General features: G+C 61.2%; 1 protein-coding gene and 1 long non-coding RNA gene across 13 annotated transcripts in view; one reads left to right on the forward strand and one right to left on the reverse strand.

The window, feature by feature from the left end:
- Window positions 1–19,396, forward strand: part of IQSEC1 (IQ motif and Sec7 domain ArfGEF 1) — a 409,754-nt gene that overhangs the window by 349,186 nt on the left and 41,172 nt on the right. For all 12 annotated transcript variants that reach the window (XM_058288609.2, XM_004454832.5, XM_058288602.1 and 9 more), the window contains exon 2: window positions 15,785–16,079. Coding sequence is in view for 6 of the 12 variants with exons in the window: in XM_004454832.5 (XP_004454889.3) it covers window positions 15,785–16,079 (295 nt within the window). In the remaining 6 variants the exon portion in view is untranslated. The remainder of the gene's footprint in view (window positions 1–15,784; window positions 16,080–19,396) is intronic.
- On the reverse strand, window positions 10,542–19,214 carry LOC131276148 (uncharacterized). Its single transcript, XR_009183625.2, has 3 exons — window positions 17,433–19,214; window positions 16,268–16,463; window positions 10,542–15,540 (listed from the first exon to the last, which is right to left on the reverse strand). It is a non-coding gene; the product is annotated as an uncharacterized lncRNA (long non-coding RNA).

The following is a 19,396-nucleotide window of genomic DNA, read 5'->3' on the forward strand; positions in this document are numbered from 1 at the left end:
AAGGCGTTTGGAACATGACAAAGATTTCAGAAAGCACTTTTGGGGGAGGGGGGAGTGCAGGGGAAATCCTGGAGGTCAGCTTGGTGGTGGCGGCCTGGGTACGGAACCCGGGCGCTGAGACCAGGATCGGCTTGGTGCTGAGAGGACTCCCTTCCCTGCCCCCGGCTCCACACCTGCTTGGCAGATGGGGTGGGCTGTGCTCAGGGAAGCCTGCAGGGAGAGGCAGCCGCCGCCTCTCAGCCACGGTCTCCAGAGCCAGCCTCCCCAGCCGGTGCCTCCCGCGCGGCCCTCCCGGGGCGTCCCTGGGGCCCAGCCCAGCCCTGTCTGCTGGAGCCTGCCACACAGAACTGCTTTATTTAAGTCCATTTTGTGCGTATGGAAATAACTAGAGCCCTCTGTATTTAATTTGGCTCAGCCAGCAAGATTTTTGGCTCTGGGTGGTGTGTGTATTCTGAAAAAGCTTTCTGAGGGAGCCCAGGGGTTGGAAGCTTCTGGTCATCTTTATGCTGTCAAAACCAACAAGGGCTGCCCTGCCTGCTCAGCGGGGGGCGCGGGGCTGGCCGAGGGCAGGCTGTCGGAAATGGTTAATACAGTTTTTAAAAAAAAAAATTCCGAGGGAGGGGACAAGGGCAGTGCCAGCCCCAGATGAGGTCACATCGTGGCTTTGCTACCAGTTGTTTCAAATTTGTTGCTTGGGCCCAGGTAAACTCTGGGTGGAGTGAAAGGAAAGGGGCTTTTGAAAGTATCAAGCTTTGTATGGGCCCATGCAAGATGTTTCTGGCTGCCCGAGCAGGAGGAGCTAACGGCCTGGGCTGGCAAAAATGTGTGTCCCTTTCTCTCCTGTGGAGAATCACGGCGAATCTTCCCTGGTTGACGGCGCAACACGTGAACAGCCCCGTGTTTGCATGAGGATTTGCACTGGGCAGAGCACATCCTTGCTTGACTCCCCCATCCCTGTTGGGTCAGCGGGGCGGGAGGAGTGCCCATGGTGAAGGTGAGACGAGGCAACGTTCCTCAGGCCCCTCGGCCGAGAGGTGGGCGAGCAGGAGTTCGACCCAGTTCTCCTGAGCAGAGGGGGGCTGCACGGAGGAAAGATCTGGAGCTCAGGGCACTCAAACCCCAGGACTTCCCCAGAGGGTACGGTTTTGGAATTAACCTGCGGAGCCCGATGGCTTTGTGAAGGATGCCTTCACCCTTTGGAGAGCCAGGAAGGAGGGCTTCTGGCTAGTTTGGGCTGGGGGGCTCAGGTGGCCGATGGACTGTGCATTGTGACCGGTGTGATGACATTAGTGCTTTGATGGAATCCTGTAAAACTCCAGCTCGCAGACGGCACAGCAAGCAGCAGGCCTCGGCATTCCCAGCAGCTCCGCAGAGCCATGGGAATTCCTGCCTCTCGGGACTCAGTGTCCTAATCAGGTTCCCTGGGAATGATTGAGTCCGGACTGCAGATCCCAGCTCTGTCCTTGGACTGGGTCTTGGATTTGGGTCCTTTGCGGGCACATGCCCCTGGCAGCCAGGAAAGGGACGCAAACACTGCTCAGGCCCCACGAAGCGTGCTGTGAGCACCTGGTGGACCAGGGTCTGAGGGTCTGCAGGCTCCCTGCCACCCCGAGAGCCCGCTGCCGTCTGTGGCCTTCTCATGAGGGGTGGGGGCCAGACCCAGCTCTCCTGTGGCCCCAGGACGTGGCCTCACCCTTGTCCTGGTCCCGGCCGGATGGCGCTGGGGAGGAGAAAGGACCTTTTCACAGCCTCTCCCTGGAAAGGGCGCCTGTCCTGGGTTTGGCCACAGGATTGGCCTCAGGACTTGGTTTTCCTTTTGTGGAGGCCTCCTCCCCCCCATGGGGTGTCCCGCTCCCCAGGATGTGGCGGGAGACCCTGCAGGCAGATTGGGGCCTCCTCCGGGACGGGGCGATGCCAGCCACGCGTGGCACCCTCGCAGAGTCTCTGAGCCCCTCCCCACCCCTGCCTTGTGGGCCCCTGCCCCACCCAGAGCCTCGCGTCCCCCGCCAGCCGGCTTTCCACCCACGCCCCTCACCCTGCTCCCTGTGTGCCAGCCCAGCCCGGCAGCCCCCGGGTTGTGGGAGGTGAATGTGGAGGGAGACACAGTCCAAGGGGGGTGGGGGCGACTGTGCCCAGGGCCTCCCTGGGGGGTGGGACCACCGTCTGTCCCTTGGTAAGTCGAGGTCGGCGGGGGGCATGGACTGCGTTCGGGGCGCGGCACGCACAAACTCGCTGATGCGTGCAGTCGTCCGGCATCTCCCATCCCGGCCGCGTGATGAGGGAGCAAGCCCTGGACGCAGGTCCAGAGGTGCCCGGCCCTAGCGGCGTCCGCATTCCCACGCGTAGCGGAAGAGGAGTGAGGCCTGCCCGTTGCGGGTCGGGAGGATCACGGGAGGCCTGCCTTCCAAGCTGTGCCAGCGTGAACAAGGTGCCGCCCGAGGGCCGTAGAGGAGAAAGGGGTCTCGGTGCTCCGCAGTAGGGGTGCTGCTGTCTCCCTCCAGCTCATTCACACATTGCTTTAACTGACACCGACTGAGTGCAGACACCGGCGTACACCAGCAAAGAAAACAGGCCGGCTCTGCCCTCTCGGCGCTGAGTTTCCTAAGGGGAGAAGCAGGCGAGTTTATAAGGAGCCGGGAGGGGGCTCGTGGCAATTTCAGATGCAGCGACATGCGGGGCAGGAGGCAGCGCAGGCCCAGAACCCCCCTCCTCTCCTCCTGCTAGGGGTGGGCCGCGCCCTCTCCCCACCTCTGCCGGCCGTGCGACGCCCCGTGCCAGCACCCACGTGCCACGAGAGGCCCGGCCGAGCCCCGCGCTGCCAGCAGCGTCCACACCCGTCCCCCGTCCTTGAGCTCTCTCTGGTTTCTCGGATGACCCCTGCCCGTCTCCCAGAGCCTGCATTTCCATCTCCAAGCCCACTTCTGGTCCTTGGGGCTGCTTTGACGAGTGACCTGGCAGCAGGACGGGGGCAGGTTCTGCTCGGCTTCTGCCGACGGCCCGTTCTTTATGCTTGTGAGTGTGGCCGGGGCCCAAGGCTGGAGCCGCCCCTCCCTGGAGCCTGGAAGACAATCTCTGAAAACCTGTTGTTGACAGGACAAGGGTGGTGGCCCGGCCCACAAGCCCGGGTCAGGTACTTCTCCTGCCCTGCCTCCAGCTCTGCGCTGATGAGCAGGCTGGCCTGTCTGGAGGAGGGTCGGCCTCAGCCCCTCCTCAGGAGGTTTCCGTCTGGTCCGACTCTCCAGGCGCGGGCACACTGGCCTCCACCGCGAGATGGCCCCGTGCCCACTGTACTGGAGAGAAACCGAGGCTCGGGGGAGTCAGGCTTCTGGTGCAGACTCTTGCAGTCCTCTCGCTTCACCGCATGGGATGGTGGGTGCTTCCAGAGCCGTGCGTGCACGCGGGCCAGAGGGCAGGGGGCACGAGGCGGCCTCTGCTCCCCGATGAGAAGCCCCCAGCTGGGTCCCGCGTCTCCTCAGGCCGCGGCCCGTGGCGCCAGCAGCAGCTGACGGGCTGGGCGAGGCTGGCCCGTTGGTCCAGTAAGCAAAGCTCTAAAAATAGCCCCCGCTTTGAAAAGTCCACTGTTTGGAGTTCTGTATTTTCATACGTACGTAAAAGCCGCTTTTGAGTGCTCCCGTGCCCGGCGATTAGAAGGTCGTGGGGCAGGCGGGGCTGGACCTCGTCTCCACCCAGGGGCGGTCAGAGTGGCCTCATCCCCGTGCCTGTCCCTGTGGGAGGTGGGGGGACAGTGGGAGGGGGCAAGGGCAGGCATGCGTGCCCCAGGCAGGGGCTGTTCCAGGCTCCGGGGGACGGCTCGGGCCCATCCGCGTGGCACGGGGGCCTGGAAGCTTGGTCCTGGAGCCACGTCCGAGGTTGTGGGAGCCTCGCCTTTCTCCTCGTATGCCCGTTTCAGACCTTGGGCCTCTGCAGTCAGGGCTCGTTGGGCCCCAGCTGGCCCACCCCGCTCCCTGCCCCTCCGAGAAGGCACCAGAGGCGGCCAGCCCCGGCCACACCCCCATCCCCAGCCCGTGCCCGGAGTCACCCTGTCCCTGGTCTGTCATTTGTTCCTCCTCCTCCCGGGTGCCGTTTGGACGTGCTCAGGTCTTTTCTGGCTTTAAAGAAAGCCCCAGGCCTTCCCTGAGCCCCTCCAGCCCCCTCAGCTCTTCCCTATCTCCCCGCCCACCCGCAGCCAGCAGCCGGGGCCCCTGCTCCTCCTCAGCCTCCTCGACCTCTTGGTGACGCCTGGTCCTGACCACCGTGGCGCCCGGACCCCGCAGCTGTCTCGCCGGCCCAGCCTGTCGCTGTCACGGGTCGTCTCTCCTCCATCACTCACGGCCTCCAGCTGCTCTCTGCCCCTGCCCTCCTGCCGTCCTCTACAGCCTCGTCCTTGCCCCTGGCCCCTTCCAGCCCCGCCTGTCCCACCCGCTCGCCCCCGGGCCCTTCCTCGGCTTTGCCCCATTTGGTATCCTGTGCAGACTCCTTGACAAGCCCGACCTGGACCTGCTGGTCCCCTGGCCCCTGCCCCGCCCCCAGCTCCCCCCAGACAGGACCTCTCAGTCCCCTGACAGCCCCATGTACATCCCACTTCCGTTCTGCTCAGGCTTCACCAGTGCGTGTCCCCCAACCTGGCTGACAGCGTGGCTCTAGGATGCCTTCCCTGGCCGCTGGCACCAGGGCGTGGGGCTCCGTGCACGCGTCGGTCGTGCCCAGCGTTGCCGTTCTTAGCGCGAGCCATCGTCGTGCTCTAGTGCCTGGCCTCCACTGTGTCCCGGGGGCTCTGCCGGGACGGAGGCTGTGTCCGTCTTGTTCACTGCCGTGTCCCCAACACCTGGCATGGCCCTTGCCGTCACAATGTAGGCTTCGGCCCACGTTCACCGCGAGCGGTTCCGTGGCAGCCCTCAGGCCTGCCTGTGGCCCGGCCCTGGCTCAGCCTGGGTTTTGGAGGCATCTGGAGAAGCCGGAGAGCCGAGGATGGAGCGGTGTCTTGAGCCCTTCTCACAACAGCCTGCGAGCCCGGAAGGAATTTTGGACCATTTTGACTGGTGGGGAAACCGAGGTGATCCCTTGCCCACGGCCCACCGTGACTGGCAGAGCCAGGATTCACACCTGTGGTGACAGCTCTGGGCTTTAGCCACTGGTGACATGGACCCCGAGATCGGGCTCTCGGGCTGGGCAGGTGTGGATTCCTGAGCAGGCAGCCGGCAGTGTGATCTGATCAGGTTTCTAAGGATTTTTAGTGAACGTATCTGATAACTAGTTCTAATTTTAAGAAGCAAAGCCACATGGACTAGGCTGGGGCCTTAGCCCCAGGGTGTCCCTTTGCCCCCCAGTGGTGTCTAAGGGAGGGCATTTGGGGCAGTGGGAAGAGGGGCGCCCCGGGCTTTGTCCCGCCCACCACTGCCTCTGCTTCCCACAGGTCCATCGGAGGCGCTTGGCAATCGTGGGGCCCAGGCGGGCCGCCTGCTGCCATCACGGGGCTCTTTCTAAAGCACAGTTCTGGGGCCCCACCTGTGGCCCTGGCCAGGCCTGGGAGGATGCCCTTTTAGGTTCAGCTGATAAATACAGGGGGCTGCCCAGTGTGGGTGCCCCCTGAGGGTCTCTAGGGGCACCCCCCTGAGAGTAGAAAGCGCCCAGCTTCCATGTTTTAGAAATGGTTCCGGGTGATGCTTCATTACGCTCACGAGGACTTTGCATGGAAATGGTAACTTCTTTTCGTGCCTGGCTCCCTCTCCCAGCACCCCCCACGGCATCTGACACCCCTCCTGTGGCAGCGCAGTTGCAGCAGGGTGTGCCGCGACCGCCAGGAGCGAGTCGGTACCTGGCCCGGGCCCTGTTCCCACGGGCTTCCACTCCACGGGGGAGACAGATTCCGGGTGTAACAAACCAAAGGCCCCCCTGGTTTGGCAGGAGCTGCTCAGTATGTGCACGTTTTACGTGCACTTCTGGAGACCCAGCTCGGGATCCAGACGTGAACTTGCCCCCTGAGAGCCTGGGGTGCTGGTGCTGGAGCAGGGCGGGAAGGCCCAAGGGAGGGGGCGTTGAAAAGCCAGGGCAGGGCAGGCCCCGGGTGGCGAGGGAGCGTGGCTGCGGGACATCTCGGGAAGCGCCCCGGGCAGAGGGGACGGCGAGGCCGAGGCAGGTGTGTGTGGGGGGGAGCCTGAGCCAGAGGTGGCACCCCTGGGCCTCTGCAGAGCTCTGGCTCGAAGGCTGAGCAGCGGAGGGCCAGGCTGCGGCGTGTTTTAACAGGGTGCAGGCCGACGATGGGGGAATGGAGGGGGGGGACGGTGGGGGTGGCGAGGAGGCGGGGGCGGGCCGTGCTTGGTGGAGCGGCTCAAGTTGCTGACAGGTTGGCAGTGGCATGGGAGCAAGAATTGCCAAGATGACGCTCGGCTGTTGGCCCGAGTGGCGGCGGTGGCCGGCACTGCTCTGGGCCGACGTGGGGAAGGCTTCGTGGTGGGGCGCCGGCCTGGTGGGGGGTGCCCAGGAGCAGGGCTTGGAGGTGCCTTCTGGTCACCAGTGGGGAGCTGCTGTGCAGGCAGCTGGAGGTTGGGTTTCTTTGGCTTCTTTGTGACAACCACAAATCCTCATGAAAGCAACTTGGGGACTGGTAAGAGCGGAAACCCTCTCAGCTCCACACCCCCCCCCCCCAGCCACCAGCCCTACGGGGGTGACCTCCGGACCACCCGAAAGCTCCTCTCGCCCGCGTTCAGGATTCAGCCGGTTGGCTGGCCGGAAGTCCTGTTGGATGTCTGGGCGAATGTCATGGTGTCTCGTGGAGACCCCGAATTGCTTTTCTGGCGTCCCCCTGCCCCTCCGCCTCAGGGTCGGGCCACGCTTGGGGCCTCTGCGTGCAGGGCTCGCCTCCGGCACCCTCCCCAGCTTCTCGCCGGGCCCTTCCTGCTGGGGGCGGGCTTCCCCCGCCCCGCCTTCTTTGGGACCTTTCCTCCCGCGTCTTCAGCCTCCCTCGTCGCAGAGACGGCCAGTGCTGCTGGTCCCTGCCCAGGAGGGCCCACCCACCCTCTCTGCACGGGACAGGGCTGGGGTCTTCCCAGGGCCGCATAAGTCCCTCCAGGTTCAGGGCTTTAGACATCCCCGGGTGTGCTGCCAGCCCTGAGCCCTGACAGGGGGACCTGGCGTCCCCCCGAGGCTGCAGGTCTGGGTCCCTGCACCCCCACTTTACCCTTGCAGCCCACCAGTCCAGGTCCCCGTGCTCTGCTGCTTGGGGACAGGCTGCCCGGGAACCTTTCACACCCCCCGGTGGAATCCTGACAGTAGGATGTCCTGGGACAACAGCCTCGATCTGCGTCCTGGTTCTGCCTTGAGTTCCGCGCCTCCATTTTCTCATCTGCTCAATGGGAAGAGCGCCGCCTGTGAGTGGGATCCCCACGGGGATTGCACGCGGGTGCTGAGCTTGGCCCGGGGCTCCCAGGCGGCAGTGCGAGCGTGTGTGCGTGGGCTGCCTCTCCACCAGCTCCAGCAGCACCTCAAGACGCATTGTCCAGACCCTGCCCAAACGTGTGCCGCCCTGTGGAGTCCCTGCCTGGGTAGTGTCGGCCCTAAAAACGCCCCCTCCCCGAAGCCCCCACTAAACCTTCGTGCGCCTCCGGCCCCACGACAACCCTGCCAGGACTCAAAGTAGCTGGTCTTGAGGCTGCCCTTCCGGGCCCGAGCCACCCCTCCCCTTCCTCCAGGACACGGTCTCCAGTTCCTCCCCCCGTTGTCCCTGCTCTAGTCTGTCACTGTCCCTCTCCTGGCTGGGGCCTAACGTTGAGCCCCGGACCTAGGACTTGGGGCAGACAGGGCTATCCCCTTCTCTCTTCTGGGAAACACAGCTCAATTAACGTGGCCTCGGCCAGAGCCACGGAAAGCCCCGCAAGCTGCCGGGAACCAGCTGTCCCCGTCTCTGGTTTAGGCTTTAGTCCTGGAAATTAGAAATTCTGAAAGCAGAGCTTGGGGAGGCCACAGGGCCTGGGGCGCGTGGGCACACGTATTTCAGGGACTGCTGGGGAGCCCGAGGCTGCTGGCGCGGGCACGGGCCGCAAGCAGGCTCTCGGCACCCCGCTTCCTCCCGCGCGGGCCCGCTCTGCACGCGGCAGCGCGACCACGGGGTGTGGCCCCCGGCCGGCCACACGCAGCCCCGTTTCCCTTCGTCTCAGGACCCTGCACGGCCACAAGACCCCCTCCTCCATTGTGGACCCCAGCCCCAGCCCCGGCGAGTCCGCCCACCTGCCCGTCCTCTGGGCAGCTCGGGGCGAAGCCCCGCCCCACCCTGTCGTGAACTGGGACCCACGGCCCAGGGACTTGGTATCCCTGAGCCTCAGTCTCTCCATCCGCAGAAGAGAGACGGCGGAGCCGGCTCCCGGGGACGTTGGTGGGTTTCAGGCAGTGTCTTCTAGAACCCAGCGGGGGTAAGAAAACAGCAGCGGTCACAGAACCCAAACCACGTTTCCTTTCCTGTGAGTCATGGTAGTACCGTAGGCAGGTGTTGGGGTGCTGGGGCCGGGCGGCCGGGTTCTGGCTGGTCACGGTTAGCCTCTCCAGGCCCGTTTCCTCGCCTGTGACTCAGGGATGTAATCGTACCCGCCTCCCAGGGTGGCCGAGGCTAAACGAGTTACACGCACAGCTGAGAGCGCTGCCAGCTGGGTGGACACCCGCACCCGTCCTCCTCATCGTTTGGGGTGGACAGCCGGCTCCTTATCAGCAGGTCCCTGCTTCAGCCTTGCCTCCTCGCTCCTCGCCCAGCGCCTCCTCTGACTTCACATTTTTCTTGAGAAAAGTCATTCCTGACGTCACAGGCCATAATTAGAGACATCGGTGGCCCGAGAGGCCGAGGGCCGCCCTCTCCCTGACTCACTCCCCTGCTGGGGTCGGGTCGGGGGGGGGGGGGGTCCGAGGCTGCTTGGAGGGCCTCTCCCGCCCACCCTCCTGCCCCAGCAGCCCCTTCCGGTGAGGCCTCTGTGACACGGGGGCTGGGAGGAAGCCGCCCATCGCCGGCGCTGTGGCCTGGCTCTGGGCTCCGTCTGCTCTGCGTCTGCCGTGTGGTCCAGCCCTTGAGGCTGGGGTGGTGGAGAGAGGCCTCCGGCAGGTGGGGGTGGGGGCACGTGGCCCCAGCGCTGGGTCTGCCTGCCCATCTCTCTGCCTCGTGTCGCTCAGTCCTTAGGCAACGGAGCGACAAGAGGCAGCAGTTAGAGTGTGCTGTATGAGCCTAGTGTTACGGACTTTACTTACATCGACTCTCTTAAGCCTCACAGCCAGCCCACATAGTCAGTACTCTAATTATCCCACTTTACAGGAAAGGACACTGAGGCACAGAAGCATTCCTGCCCGTGGCCACCGCCGTGGAACCGGAATTCCAACCTAGGCAGCTGGCCCAGAGCCTCAGGGACAAGCCTGTGCAGCAGCCCCTTCACGTGTCCGAAAGGCGGGGAGAAGGGGGCCTTTTGGAAATGTCTTCTCTGTTCTTAATTTCCATCGTCCTAGGGCAGTAGGAAACTTTGGATGTGGTTTCGTAGCAATCCAGGGCCTCATCCAGCCATTTCCCTGCGTAAAAATAACCCAACGCAGCCTCGGGCAGAGGAAGGAGCGTCTGGAAAACCGAAGAGGCGGGGGAAGGAGCTTTCGGGGAGGCAGGGCATGGGTGCCTTCAGTCAGGCTGGGCGGCGGGGCCGGCTGTCTAAGCCCCCAGAGGGCAGGCGGGTGGGGACACCTGGGATGGGGCTGGGGTGGAGGATGGGCCCTTCCACGGGATGAGCCTGTCCTCACCTCCCCTCGGCCGGTGCACCTGCGAGGCTGCTCTGTGGACACGTGGACAAGGTCTTTCGGGAAGAAGTGAGTCTCCCTTCTCCTGGCCACTCCTGTGTCCCGTCTCGGCTTGAGGCCGGGGCTTTGGGGGACCGTTTGTTGGGAGAGATGAGCACAGCTCAGGTCGGACAGGGAGAGGGTCACGGGAGGGGCGAGTTTCTGCCCCCATGGAACAGAATATCCAGTGGGGGATGGAACACACCAGGTGATAAGTTTATGTAGGAAACAAGACAGGATGGGACAGAGCGGCAGGGTGGAGGCCGTGGAAGGCACAGTGGCCTCGTGGTGGAAGGAAGTGGTATTAAGCAGAGACGCAGAGGAAATACAAGAAAGGTGGTGGGAGAGCAGATTCGGATGGTCCTTGACTGCCCTGGAGTCAGGCTTCTAGCTGGTAGAGGACTTCCCCTGACCAGATCTCTGTGAGGTATCTGACCTGCTATACCTTGCACACCTCCCGAGATGGAGAGCTCACTGCCTCTTGAGCAGCCCTAGCCACGTTCGCGCATTCTTTCTCAGGTTGGGCAATGTCTGTCACCAGTCAGCCGCTGGAGAATCTGCTCCGAGTTCCCTTCGTCGGCCTGTAAGAGGCCGGGGACCACGTCGCCCCTTGGGCAGCTTTTCTCCCAGCTCAGCGGTTCCAGTTCTTGGTGGGAAGTGGCTTCCAGACCTCGAGTTTTTCTCCTGGCCTCCTATAGTTCAGGATCGGCAAACAAGCCTCACGTCACGTGCTGACTGCTCTCTGGAGTGCTGTGTGGGAAGGAGGCAGCCTGTGATGGATTAGTAATGTCTGCCGCAGAACGAGGAGGTGGAGCAGGCTCAGGCTCCGTGTTTGCTCTCCCCACTCTGGCGCTCTGAGCAGCAGGTGCAGCACCCAGACACAGACCTGCCCTGTGATCTGACAGTGTAGCCCACAACAGGATTGTTGTAGCTTTTTATTGATTCACTTTAGTGACTGCTTTATCAGTACCTCATATTGAACAAAAAATTTGCAAGTCTTCTTCATAAGAACAGCCGTTTGACTAGATCTCTCCCTACCTTGATGTTATCTCCACTTCATGAATATATAATTGACTTAAATCAATCCTTGTTGATTTAGAGTATTTCCAAGTTCTGTAATTAGAAATCACACTGTGATGAAAGTCCTTGTATGTATCTATTTCTATATTGGTTGTATTTCCTTGACATGAATCTCTAGAAGAGGAATGACTGGACCAAGGGTATCCTCTGTGAGCTCTAGGCAACAGCCTGTCATAGAATGTTCTGGCAACTCAAATCGTCAAGGACTGCTCAGGGACATGGAACAAGTGCTCTGTCCCCTTCCTTGATGTGCATATGGCCCAGGAGTTAGATGTCATGAATTTAAGTGTGCGAGTGGGGACTGGGGTCCTTCCTGATCATCTGTGGTTGTGGGGAAAGCTTCCCCCAAGGAGCTGAGGCAGGCGGAGAGAGACAGGGCTGCAGAGGGCAGGTCACCGTGGCTCAAGAAGGGGTTTGGCACTGGGCCAGGGTCTAGAGGTTGGCGGCTCTGATGGTGCCACATGTTCGGGGGCTGAGACTGGCTGTTGTGTGACCTAAAAGTTCCCCTGAGGGACTCTGCTCTGTTCAGTGCGACGAGCTCCCTTTTCAAGCCAAGGTCTTTGTCATGAGGGCATGGGCCCTTTCACGTGGGAACCCAGCTGTAGGGAGGGAGAGAATGACTGCCCTGATTACATGGAGGGGGTTGTCTTTTTCCCCAGGGAGAAGCAGGGGACAGAGTGGAGTGGTAATCGAGAAGGAGGGGCTTTGACTTTGACAGTGTTGCCTTAGGGTATATCCTTTAGGCAGAGGATGATGAGGGCGTAGGCGATTTAAACTTGACTCCTATTTCTGGCCAGTACTCTGGAATATGTGCCAATTTATACTTCTCCAACAGAGTCTGGGAGAGCCTCTTGCTGCCCTCCCTTGCCAGGACCCAACAGTTTCACTTTTTTTTTTTAACTATTTTTTTCTTTATCAGTTCTTTGGCTCCGATTATGATTCTCTTTTTTCATGTCTAATACCATGTAGCTTCTGATTGGGACCGTCAGGAAGTGAGGTTCTCTGGCTCAAGATGGGTTCTGCAGCTCCACGGAAAAGTTCACGCTGCCTCGCAGTGCTGGGTTAATGACAGCGGCTGGATGTGGCGCCATACTGGCGCAGTTGGATGGCCGGTCCTCTTTTACTGGAATGGTTGTGATTGGCTTGGATTTGGAGGGGGGCGATGAGGAGGCCGTCCCACTCAAGGGGGGTACCGTTCACCCTGATTCAAGAGGACTTGGTGACAGACTGAATTGGGGGACGGGGAGGGGCTAAAGTGAGGACGCCCGGGTCCCCTGGCTTGGGTCGTGGGTGGGCGATGGCCCCTTCCCTGAGATGGGGAAAGGTCGTGAGTTGGGTGTGGGGCCCCGGGGATGTGACATGCCTGTGCAGTGTCCAATGAAGTTGAACTCCAGGGCGGAACATTCACTGAGCTGGGACTTACCAGGGGCCTAGTTCTCGGGCACAGGTGTGGGAAGCTTCAGTAAGCGAATCAAGACAGATATCCCTGCGCTTCTCTAGGGGTGCAGGAGGTAGACAATAAACCCACACAAAAAGGTCAATGCATTATTCAGTATGTTACAAGGTGATGATGGCCTTAGAGGGAAAAAAAGATAAAGCAGAGTAAGGGATTGGGATTGCCAGGCAGGTGTGGGGAGAGGTGTGGTTTTTAAATCGGGTGATTAGGATGGACGTCCTTTTAAAACAGGAGATACAAGTAAAGACTTTGAGTGAAGACTTGAAGGAAAGGAGGGTGTGAACCCTGAAGATAGCTGGAGAAGAGCATTCCAGGCCGAGGGAACGGCCAGTGCGAAGGCCCCGGGGTGGGCGTGTCCCTTGTCTGGGAAGAGAGCACGGAAGCTGGTGAGGCTGGAACAGAATGAGCCGAGGGACAGGGGAGCCAGGATGAGGTCAGGCCAGGCAAGCCTGCAAGGACACCGCAAGGACAGCATCTTTCCAGGCGTGGTGGGGAGCAGAGGGGCACTCAAACTGACTCGGGTTTTAACATCATCCCGACTGCAAGCACCGAGAATGAGGCTGAGGATGGAAGCAGGGGCCAATGGGCAGATGGGATTCTGATTTGAAGGTAGCGCTGATGGGGGCGTGGCGTGTGAGCAGGAGAGAAAGCTGGAATTGCCGTTGTCGGTGGAGGGAAAGGCAGTGGGTGATTGTCAAGCCGCTCCCCTTCCTGGGGAGGATGGCCCTAGGAGGCCAGGCCCTCTCGCCCAAACACGTTCTGGAACCTGCCGGCACAAGGCAGCCAGGAGCCAGGAAATCCCCAGAGCGGAATCCTGGGCTGCAAAGCCCCAGAAACTTCCCTCTCTCCCTACCCCTTCCACCCCCAATCATATTCTCCCCCACCCCAAGAGTGCCCCTCCCCTTGGGTCCAAGGCTGCCCTTGTCCACCCCAGAGCCTGGCGCAGGCCTTGGCTTGGATGTCCGTCCTCTGCTGCTTTCCTTACCCTCCTGCCCCCGGCCACGGCCAATAGGGACTGAAAACTGCCTCTCGCAGTCACTCCTGGACGGCAGGGAAGGGACGCCCGTTTCACCTGCTCACAGCTGAGAAGTGGAGGGTGGCCATTTATTCTGGGGCTCCTTGGGAGGTTCCTGGCTCACCACTCTCTGGCGGAGCTGCCCAACAGATCTGAAGCAGCACATGGGACACCGGGTGCGGGGAGCTTCCTGCTCCCACTCCAGGGGTCCCATCAGTCTTCTGCATTTCTGCAAACTCAGGCTTTTTTTTTTTTTCCCTATTTGACTGCGTCATCGTCTCTTTGATGCATGCGGGGGCCTGCACCTCTCCACGCCGCGCAGGTCTGGAACGCCTTTTTTCTTTTTTTTTAACCAGGAGGTCCCTGGGATTGAACCTGGGTCCTCTACATGATAAATGGGAGCTTAATTGCTTGAACCACCGCCGCTTCCCCAAACTCAGTCTTATGAGCCCATTTAAAATTCTCTTATAAGTGGAGCCCCGGCTGCATTTCCTTGAGGACAGGATTTTGTTTCCTGGAAAATCCGATTCGGCCCCTGATGAGAACATATCCAATTGGGGAGGGGCGTGTTTGGAAATACCTCCTGGCACTGGCCTGACAGGCTGCAAAGAGAGGCTTAGACGGAGGGGGTGTGCTTCGCCTGGATGCTGGGGCCAGCCAGCCGTGGTGGACTGGCGCTCCTCCCTGGAGCTGGTCGCTGTGCTGTAAGTCGAGGCTTACCTGCATTCGTTCAGTCTTTCAAAGTTTGGAGGCCCTGACTACTTGCCGTGAGGCACTGCTCAGAGCTTCCTGGGAAGGATGGGAGAGCAGTAGGATCAGCCCTGAAATGGAAGTGACCCCAATGCACAGGCAGTTTGTGGCAGGGCCAGGCAGAGAACCTGGGTCTCTAATGCCTGAGCCCAGGGCTCTACCCCAAAGAAGGACCTTCGTACCCCCTTACCCCTGGGGAGCTGGACAGGATGTCGTTCATCACAAGAGACCCACCCCACGTCTCCGGGGGCAGAGTCGGCTGCTGGGAGCGGAAGTCCTGTCCTTTTCTTAAATTGTGGGTTGGAAAGCGAGTCCCGAGATTGGCAGCCACGTCGCTGGCTCAGGATGGAATTAGCAGCAAAGGGCAGGCTGTTTCCTGCTGCACCCCGGTCAGCTGGCATCGTCTCGGCCTTTTCTGCTCCGGGGCCTCCCTCCCTACACCCCCACATGGGTTTCTCTTGGGAGGCCTCAGGACTCAGTGCACATTCTGCCCTTGGCAGCGGGGCCCTGCCAGGTATGATGACACACGGGCGCGGAGGCAGAGCTGGAGGGAGCGGGCAAGCCGGCTCCGAGGCTGTGACTGTGGGTGCCGAGTGGGTTCTGGAGCCCGCCCGTTGCAGGAGGACTCCAGCCTGGGTTCTGCTGCCTCTGCCGAGCCTCAGGGATCCGAGGGTCTTTAACGTCCCTCCTGGTCCCGAGGGAACCTGGCAGGGCCCCTGGAGATGCTCCCAGAAGCCGGGTTAGACATGGGTTGCGTCAATCCCTCCCTCCTCCCACTGCCCTAGACTGAAAAGCAATCCGCAGCGGAAACCAGCGTCTGCAAAACATTGAGAAGGTTTCCTAAGTTCATGAGTTTGGGATGAGTAAGTGAGAGGTCGCTCCCTCTCCCCACCACTGGCTCGCTCCTGCCAGCTGCCCCGGGATGCTGGGTGTGCCATGCCCGGGGAGGGGAAGGCCGGTGGGGTGGGAGCTGCCCCCGTGGGCGTCCACCAACCTGCACTTCAGTCTGACTGCGTGTGTCCTTGAGCAAGGCCCTCTGTGTTTACGGACCTTGGCTTCCTCTCCTGTAAAAAGAGGGTTCTTTGCAGATTGGCTTGAAGACCTAGAGAAAATGGGTTTCAGACTGCGCTGAGTTCAAGTTGGGGGATATGGGAAGAAAAAAATAGTAAGCTCATTGCCAGTTCGGTGCTTTTTCTGTGTCTGATGTTCTTCCCCAGTTCATCAGGAAAAAAAAAATTAGAGAAACATGTATGCACAGCTCCGACACAGTGCCGGGCCCGGAGTGCAGGTGCCGCTAAGTCACCTTTGTTCCTCGAAGTCAGCGGTGTACTTAATCAGGTGGCGAGAAGGCAGGCGGGCAGTGGCATTCGTTCTTTCATCCCATAGACAGCTTCCAAGCGCCTCTTGTGTAGGAGCCCCCGGGGGTCCACAGGGAGCCCACAGGCTGTGGGAAACATTAAGTAAAATCAATATGCAAAACATACCACATGTTAGGAGGTGGTGAGTTTTAGGGAGCAAAATCAACCCAAGGTGGGAGCTGAGAGGGGCTCCAAGGGGTCCCGCCAGCTGTGTGGGAAGGGATGGAGGGGGGCGGGGGAGGGAGTGGGCGGGGCCCCCTTCTCACCCCGCCCCCCAGCCCTGCGCCCTGGTCTCCCGCTCAGCGCAGCCTCTTGCTCTCTCCCCTGCAGCGTGGAGGGCGAGGCCCCCAGCGGTGAAGCCGGCCCGTCGCTGGACAGCCCCGCGGCCTATCACCAGGGACCCCTGCTGCCGGGCGCCAGCCTGAGCCCCGACCTCTACGAGCACGCGCCGGCGGGGGCCTATGGGCTCTACTCGGTGCCTCCGGGGCAGCAGCAGCGCGCACGAAGGCCCAAGCTGCAGCACTCGACCTCCATCCTGCGCAAGCAGGCGGAGGAGGAGGCCATCAAGCGCTCTCGCTCCCTCTCCGAGAGCTATGAGCTCTCCTCGGACCTGCAGGACAAGCAGGTGGGCGGGGCCGCCGCGGGCGGGCGGGGCCTCTGCGTGGGTGGGCGGGGCCTCTGCGGGTGGGCGGGGCCTCTACACGGCTGGGGGGGCGGCTGCACAGGTGGGCCCCGGGGCCCCTCGGACCCTCGGAATGACCAGCTGCCACTGGCAGGGCAGCTTCTCCCTCTCCCACAGACTGGGTTACACACCTCACCGTAGAGTTTTTCCTAAGCACTGCCTCCTCCTCCTCGAGCGGCTCTTTCCCAAAGCCCTCGTGGCAGATCTGGGGGTCCGTGGTGGCCTCGGAGCCTCATGAGGACACAGGTTCCGTGGCCGCTGAAGTTTTGAGGTCCCAGTTGAGGCTTGAACCTCATGGAATGCAAGCGTGAGGGAGGGAGCGCCTGGCTGGAGAAAGGGAGGTAGGTCAATTTATAGCATAAATAGCACAAGACTTTTTTTGTTAAACCATCTGCAGCCAGTAGAGGTGAGGTTGCTTATTATATCCCTCAGGTTTACAGCTCTGTGGGGCACCGGCCAGGATCCACCTTTCTCCCACAGGGATCTTAGCCCAGGGTGACTGGCCCAGATCCCCCGTGCGGTTGGCACCTGCATGGCACAGCAAGGAGGGTGCACGGCCTGCTCGCTTGGCCAGGCTCAAGGGAGGGCTTGGAGGCAGCCTGTTGGTGTCCAGGGGAGAGAAGGAGGCCCCTGTTCCTGTAGGGGTGGGGTGTAGCCAAGGGAGAGAGAGGCTGCGATGGCAGAGAGTTCTCGCTTCTAAGACCCCTATAGTGCAGGCACATAGTAGGCACTTGAATAAGAATTCGAGTGAATAAACAGCTGGGTACCTGAATGAGGGAATGAATGAATGAGCAGGTGTCTCAGGCTGTGGGAAACTCTCCAGCAGAGAGTCACAGGCTTCTGGAGACTCCCCAGGCTACCATGTAGCAGCTTTGCAAGTTTGCAGAGTCAAGATGATTTGTCAGATTTCCCCAGCCCCTGGGCACTTAACACCAGGTGGTCACCTCATAAATCCCAGGTGGCCCCCTCTGTCCGGCACGGCCCCCACAGCCACAGCCCCTAGGAGCTACGTTCCAGGAGTCCTCTTGCCCCTCTCTCCTGCCCACAGCCCCCTGTGCCCTGGCCTGCCCTGCATTTGCCCCTCGGTCTTCTTGTTTGTCCTTCAAGGAGCAAAGATCTGGGCCTGCTGTGGCCCCCCCCTTCCTTCAGGGAGGACTGGGGGTGCTGCCCAGGGTGGGTCTTGTCTCCTGACAAAGACTCTCCTGCTCTGCTCGCCCCTCACCCGGCTCTCGCCGCTGCCCTGAGGCTTTGGCCAGCCCCCGCCATCGGCTCTGATCCCTCTGTCCACCTTCTTACCTGGGAGTTGGGCCGATGGGCACCCGCTAGTGGCCACAGCCTATAGCGGATCGCTCCCTTCATCCTGGTGGCACTTGGCTCCATGGGCAGGCTCGCCCTCAGGGGAACGGCCTCTGTTCCATTTATCACTTATACTCAGATGCGTGTCTGCCGGGTCCAGACATGGCAGCAGAACCGTTAAGATAAGAATGAGGATTAAGGCTGTGGAGATAATTATGGGCCTAACGTGGGCTTCCTTTGGCTGCAGCTGTTTCCATCCATCCCGTGCACGTCAGCCGCAAGCCCGCACCGGACCAGCCTCTGTGCTGGGTGCTGGTGAGTCAGTGAGCACTGAACAAGACGAGGCCCTGCTCGCTTGCGCTGACAGCATGGTACAAGAGAGACACTGCAAACAAGTTTGTGAATAGCAATATCATTCCAGAAAGTCACGTACACCCTAGAGATTATAAAATAGGGGAAAGAAAGAGAGTGACCATGGGCAGGTGCCAGCTAAAGGTGGCATTAGAAATACTGAGTGTTTGAGGAAAGAGTGTTCCAGGAAGCCGTGACAGCAGGTGCAAAGGCCCTGAGGCCGGAATGAGTTTGGTGCTGAAAGGCAGGAAAGAGGCAAAGGGGGGGAGGTGGCTTGAGGGCCACTGAGCATCTGACTCGCCCCTGAGCTTCTATGCCATCGAGGCAAAAAGTAGGAACAAGCAAGAGGATGTGGGAATTGAGACCAGGGTGCCCAATTCTCCCTGCAGTTCAAGGCCTGTTTTAGTGAAGGGAGCTCAGTGGGAAGGCACCGGCGCTTTCCTTCTGGCCTCCAGCCCCAGCACCCTCTGGTGGTTTCCTGTTGCAGTGAGAGCAGGAGTTCCAGGGAACAAACAGGTACATTGTCCCTGAGTGTTCAGGAGGTGGCTGCCCTGCCTTCCTGGAAGGGCCTTCCTCTCGATTCCGCGTTTCCCCCGGTCAGGAGTGTTCCTTTAAAGGCCCAGGGGAGGGGGGCTCTGGTGGGAAAGCCCCAGCCAGGCCTGGGCCGGTCACTTCCCCTCCTTGTGACAGCAGAGCCCCTCTTAAGGTAAGTTGTGTGAAATGAGGGTGCAGTCCTGGCACGCACAGTAGGTGAGCGGATACTCTCTTACTTCTCTCCCCTGGGCCCCAGTGATCCTCTAAACTGGACCTTGGGTTAGTCCTGGCCCAGAAAAAGAGAACGGGCCTGGGGAGTTTGGGGGCGAGGAAGAGCAGGCGTGTGTCCTCCCGGGGACAGGCGGTGGGAGGGACTGACGGACTTTGACCGAGCACAGGGCCTGTTGCTGCCTTCCTGGAACCACCTCCTGCTCCCACCCCCACCACCCCCCCCCCAGCACACGTAGACGTGGGGAGGGGGCCCCAGGCAAGCAGGAACGCTGCCAGGCTGGCGAGGTCCAAATCACTGGGGAGAAAAAGGCCCCGTGTGGGCTCTGGGCCTGAGCTGGTGGCCCTGGCGTTTGTGACCTGCCCGCCCCCTGGCTGACCTGAGGGGCCCAGGGTCTCGGGCCTTCGCGGGCAGAAAAGAGAGCGGGATTCAACAGGCTTCCCAGAGCGCAGTCGCTCCGGCCCCTCGTCGGCCCCACGGGCTTTCAGCGCTGCACTCACAACCCAAAAAATAGCAACTCTGCTTGGAGTTGTGGAAGTGAGGTCATCTGTTTGGACAGAGATCAGTAACTCCGGGCGAGAGAGAAAACAGAGCCGCCCTGGCCCACTCCGGCTTTGAAAAGCCATTTTGATCCCCGCCCGCCTCAGCTCTTCCCTTCTGCGAGGAGAGCCTCCCGCGGGGCGCCAGGAGGGCGGAGGGGCCGTGTCCCCCAGCGTCCCCGAGGCAGGGTCGCTCTGCCCAGCCCCGGGAGACCCACCCGCCTGCTCCTCAGAGAGGCTTGCAGCTGTGTGTGAGGTCCTTGGCCTGGGCCGCCCGCGGGAAGCGAGAGAACCGGGATCCACGCGCAGGC

Source organism: Dasypus novemcinctus, chromosome 26, assembly GCF_030445035.2.
Source record: "Dasypus novemcinctus isolate mDasNov1 chromosome 26, mDasNov1.1.hap2, whole genome shotgun sequence".
In the NCBI taxonomy this organism is placed as follows: domain Eukaryota; kingdom Metazoa; phylum Chordata; class Mammalia; order Cingulata; family Dasypodidae; genus Dasypus; species Dasypus novemcinctus.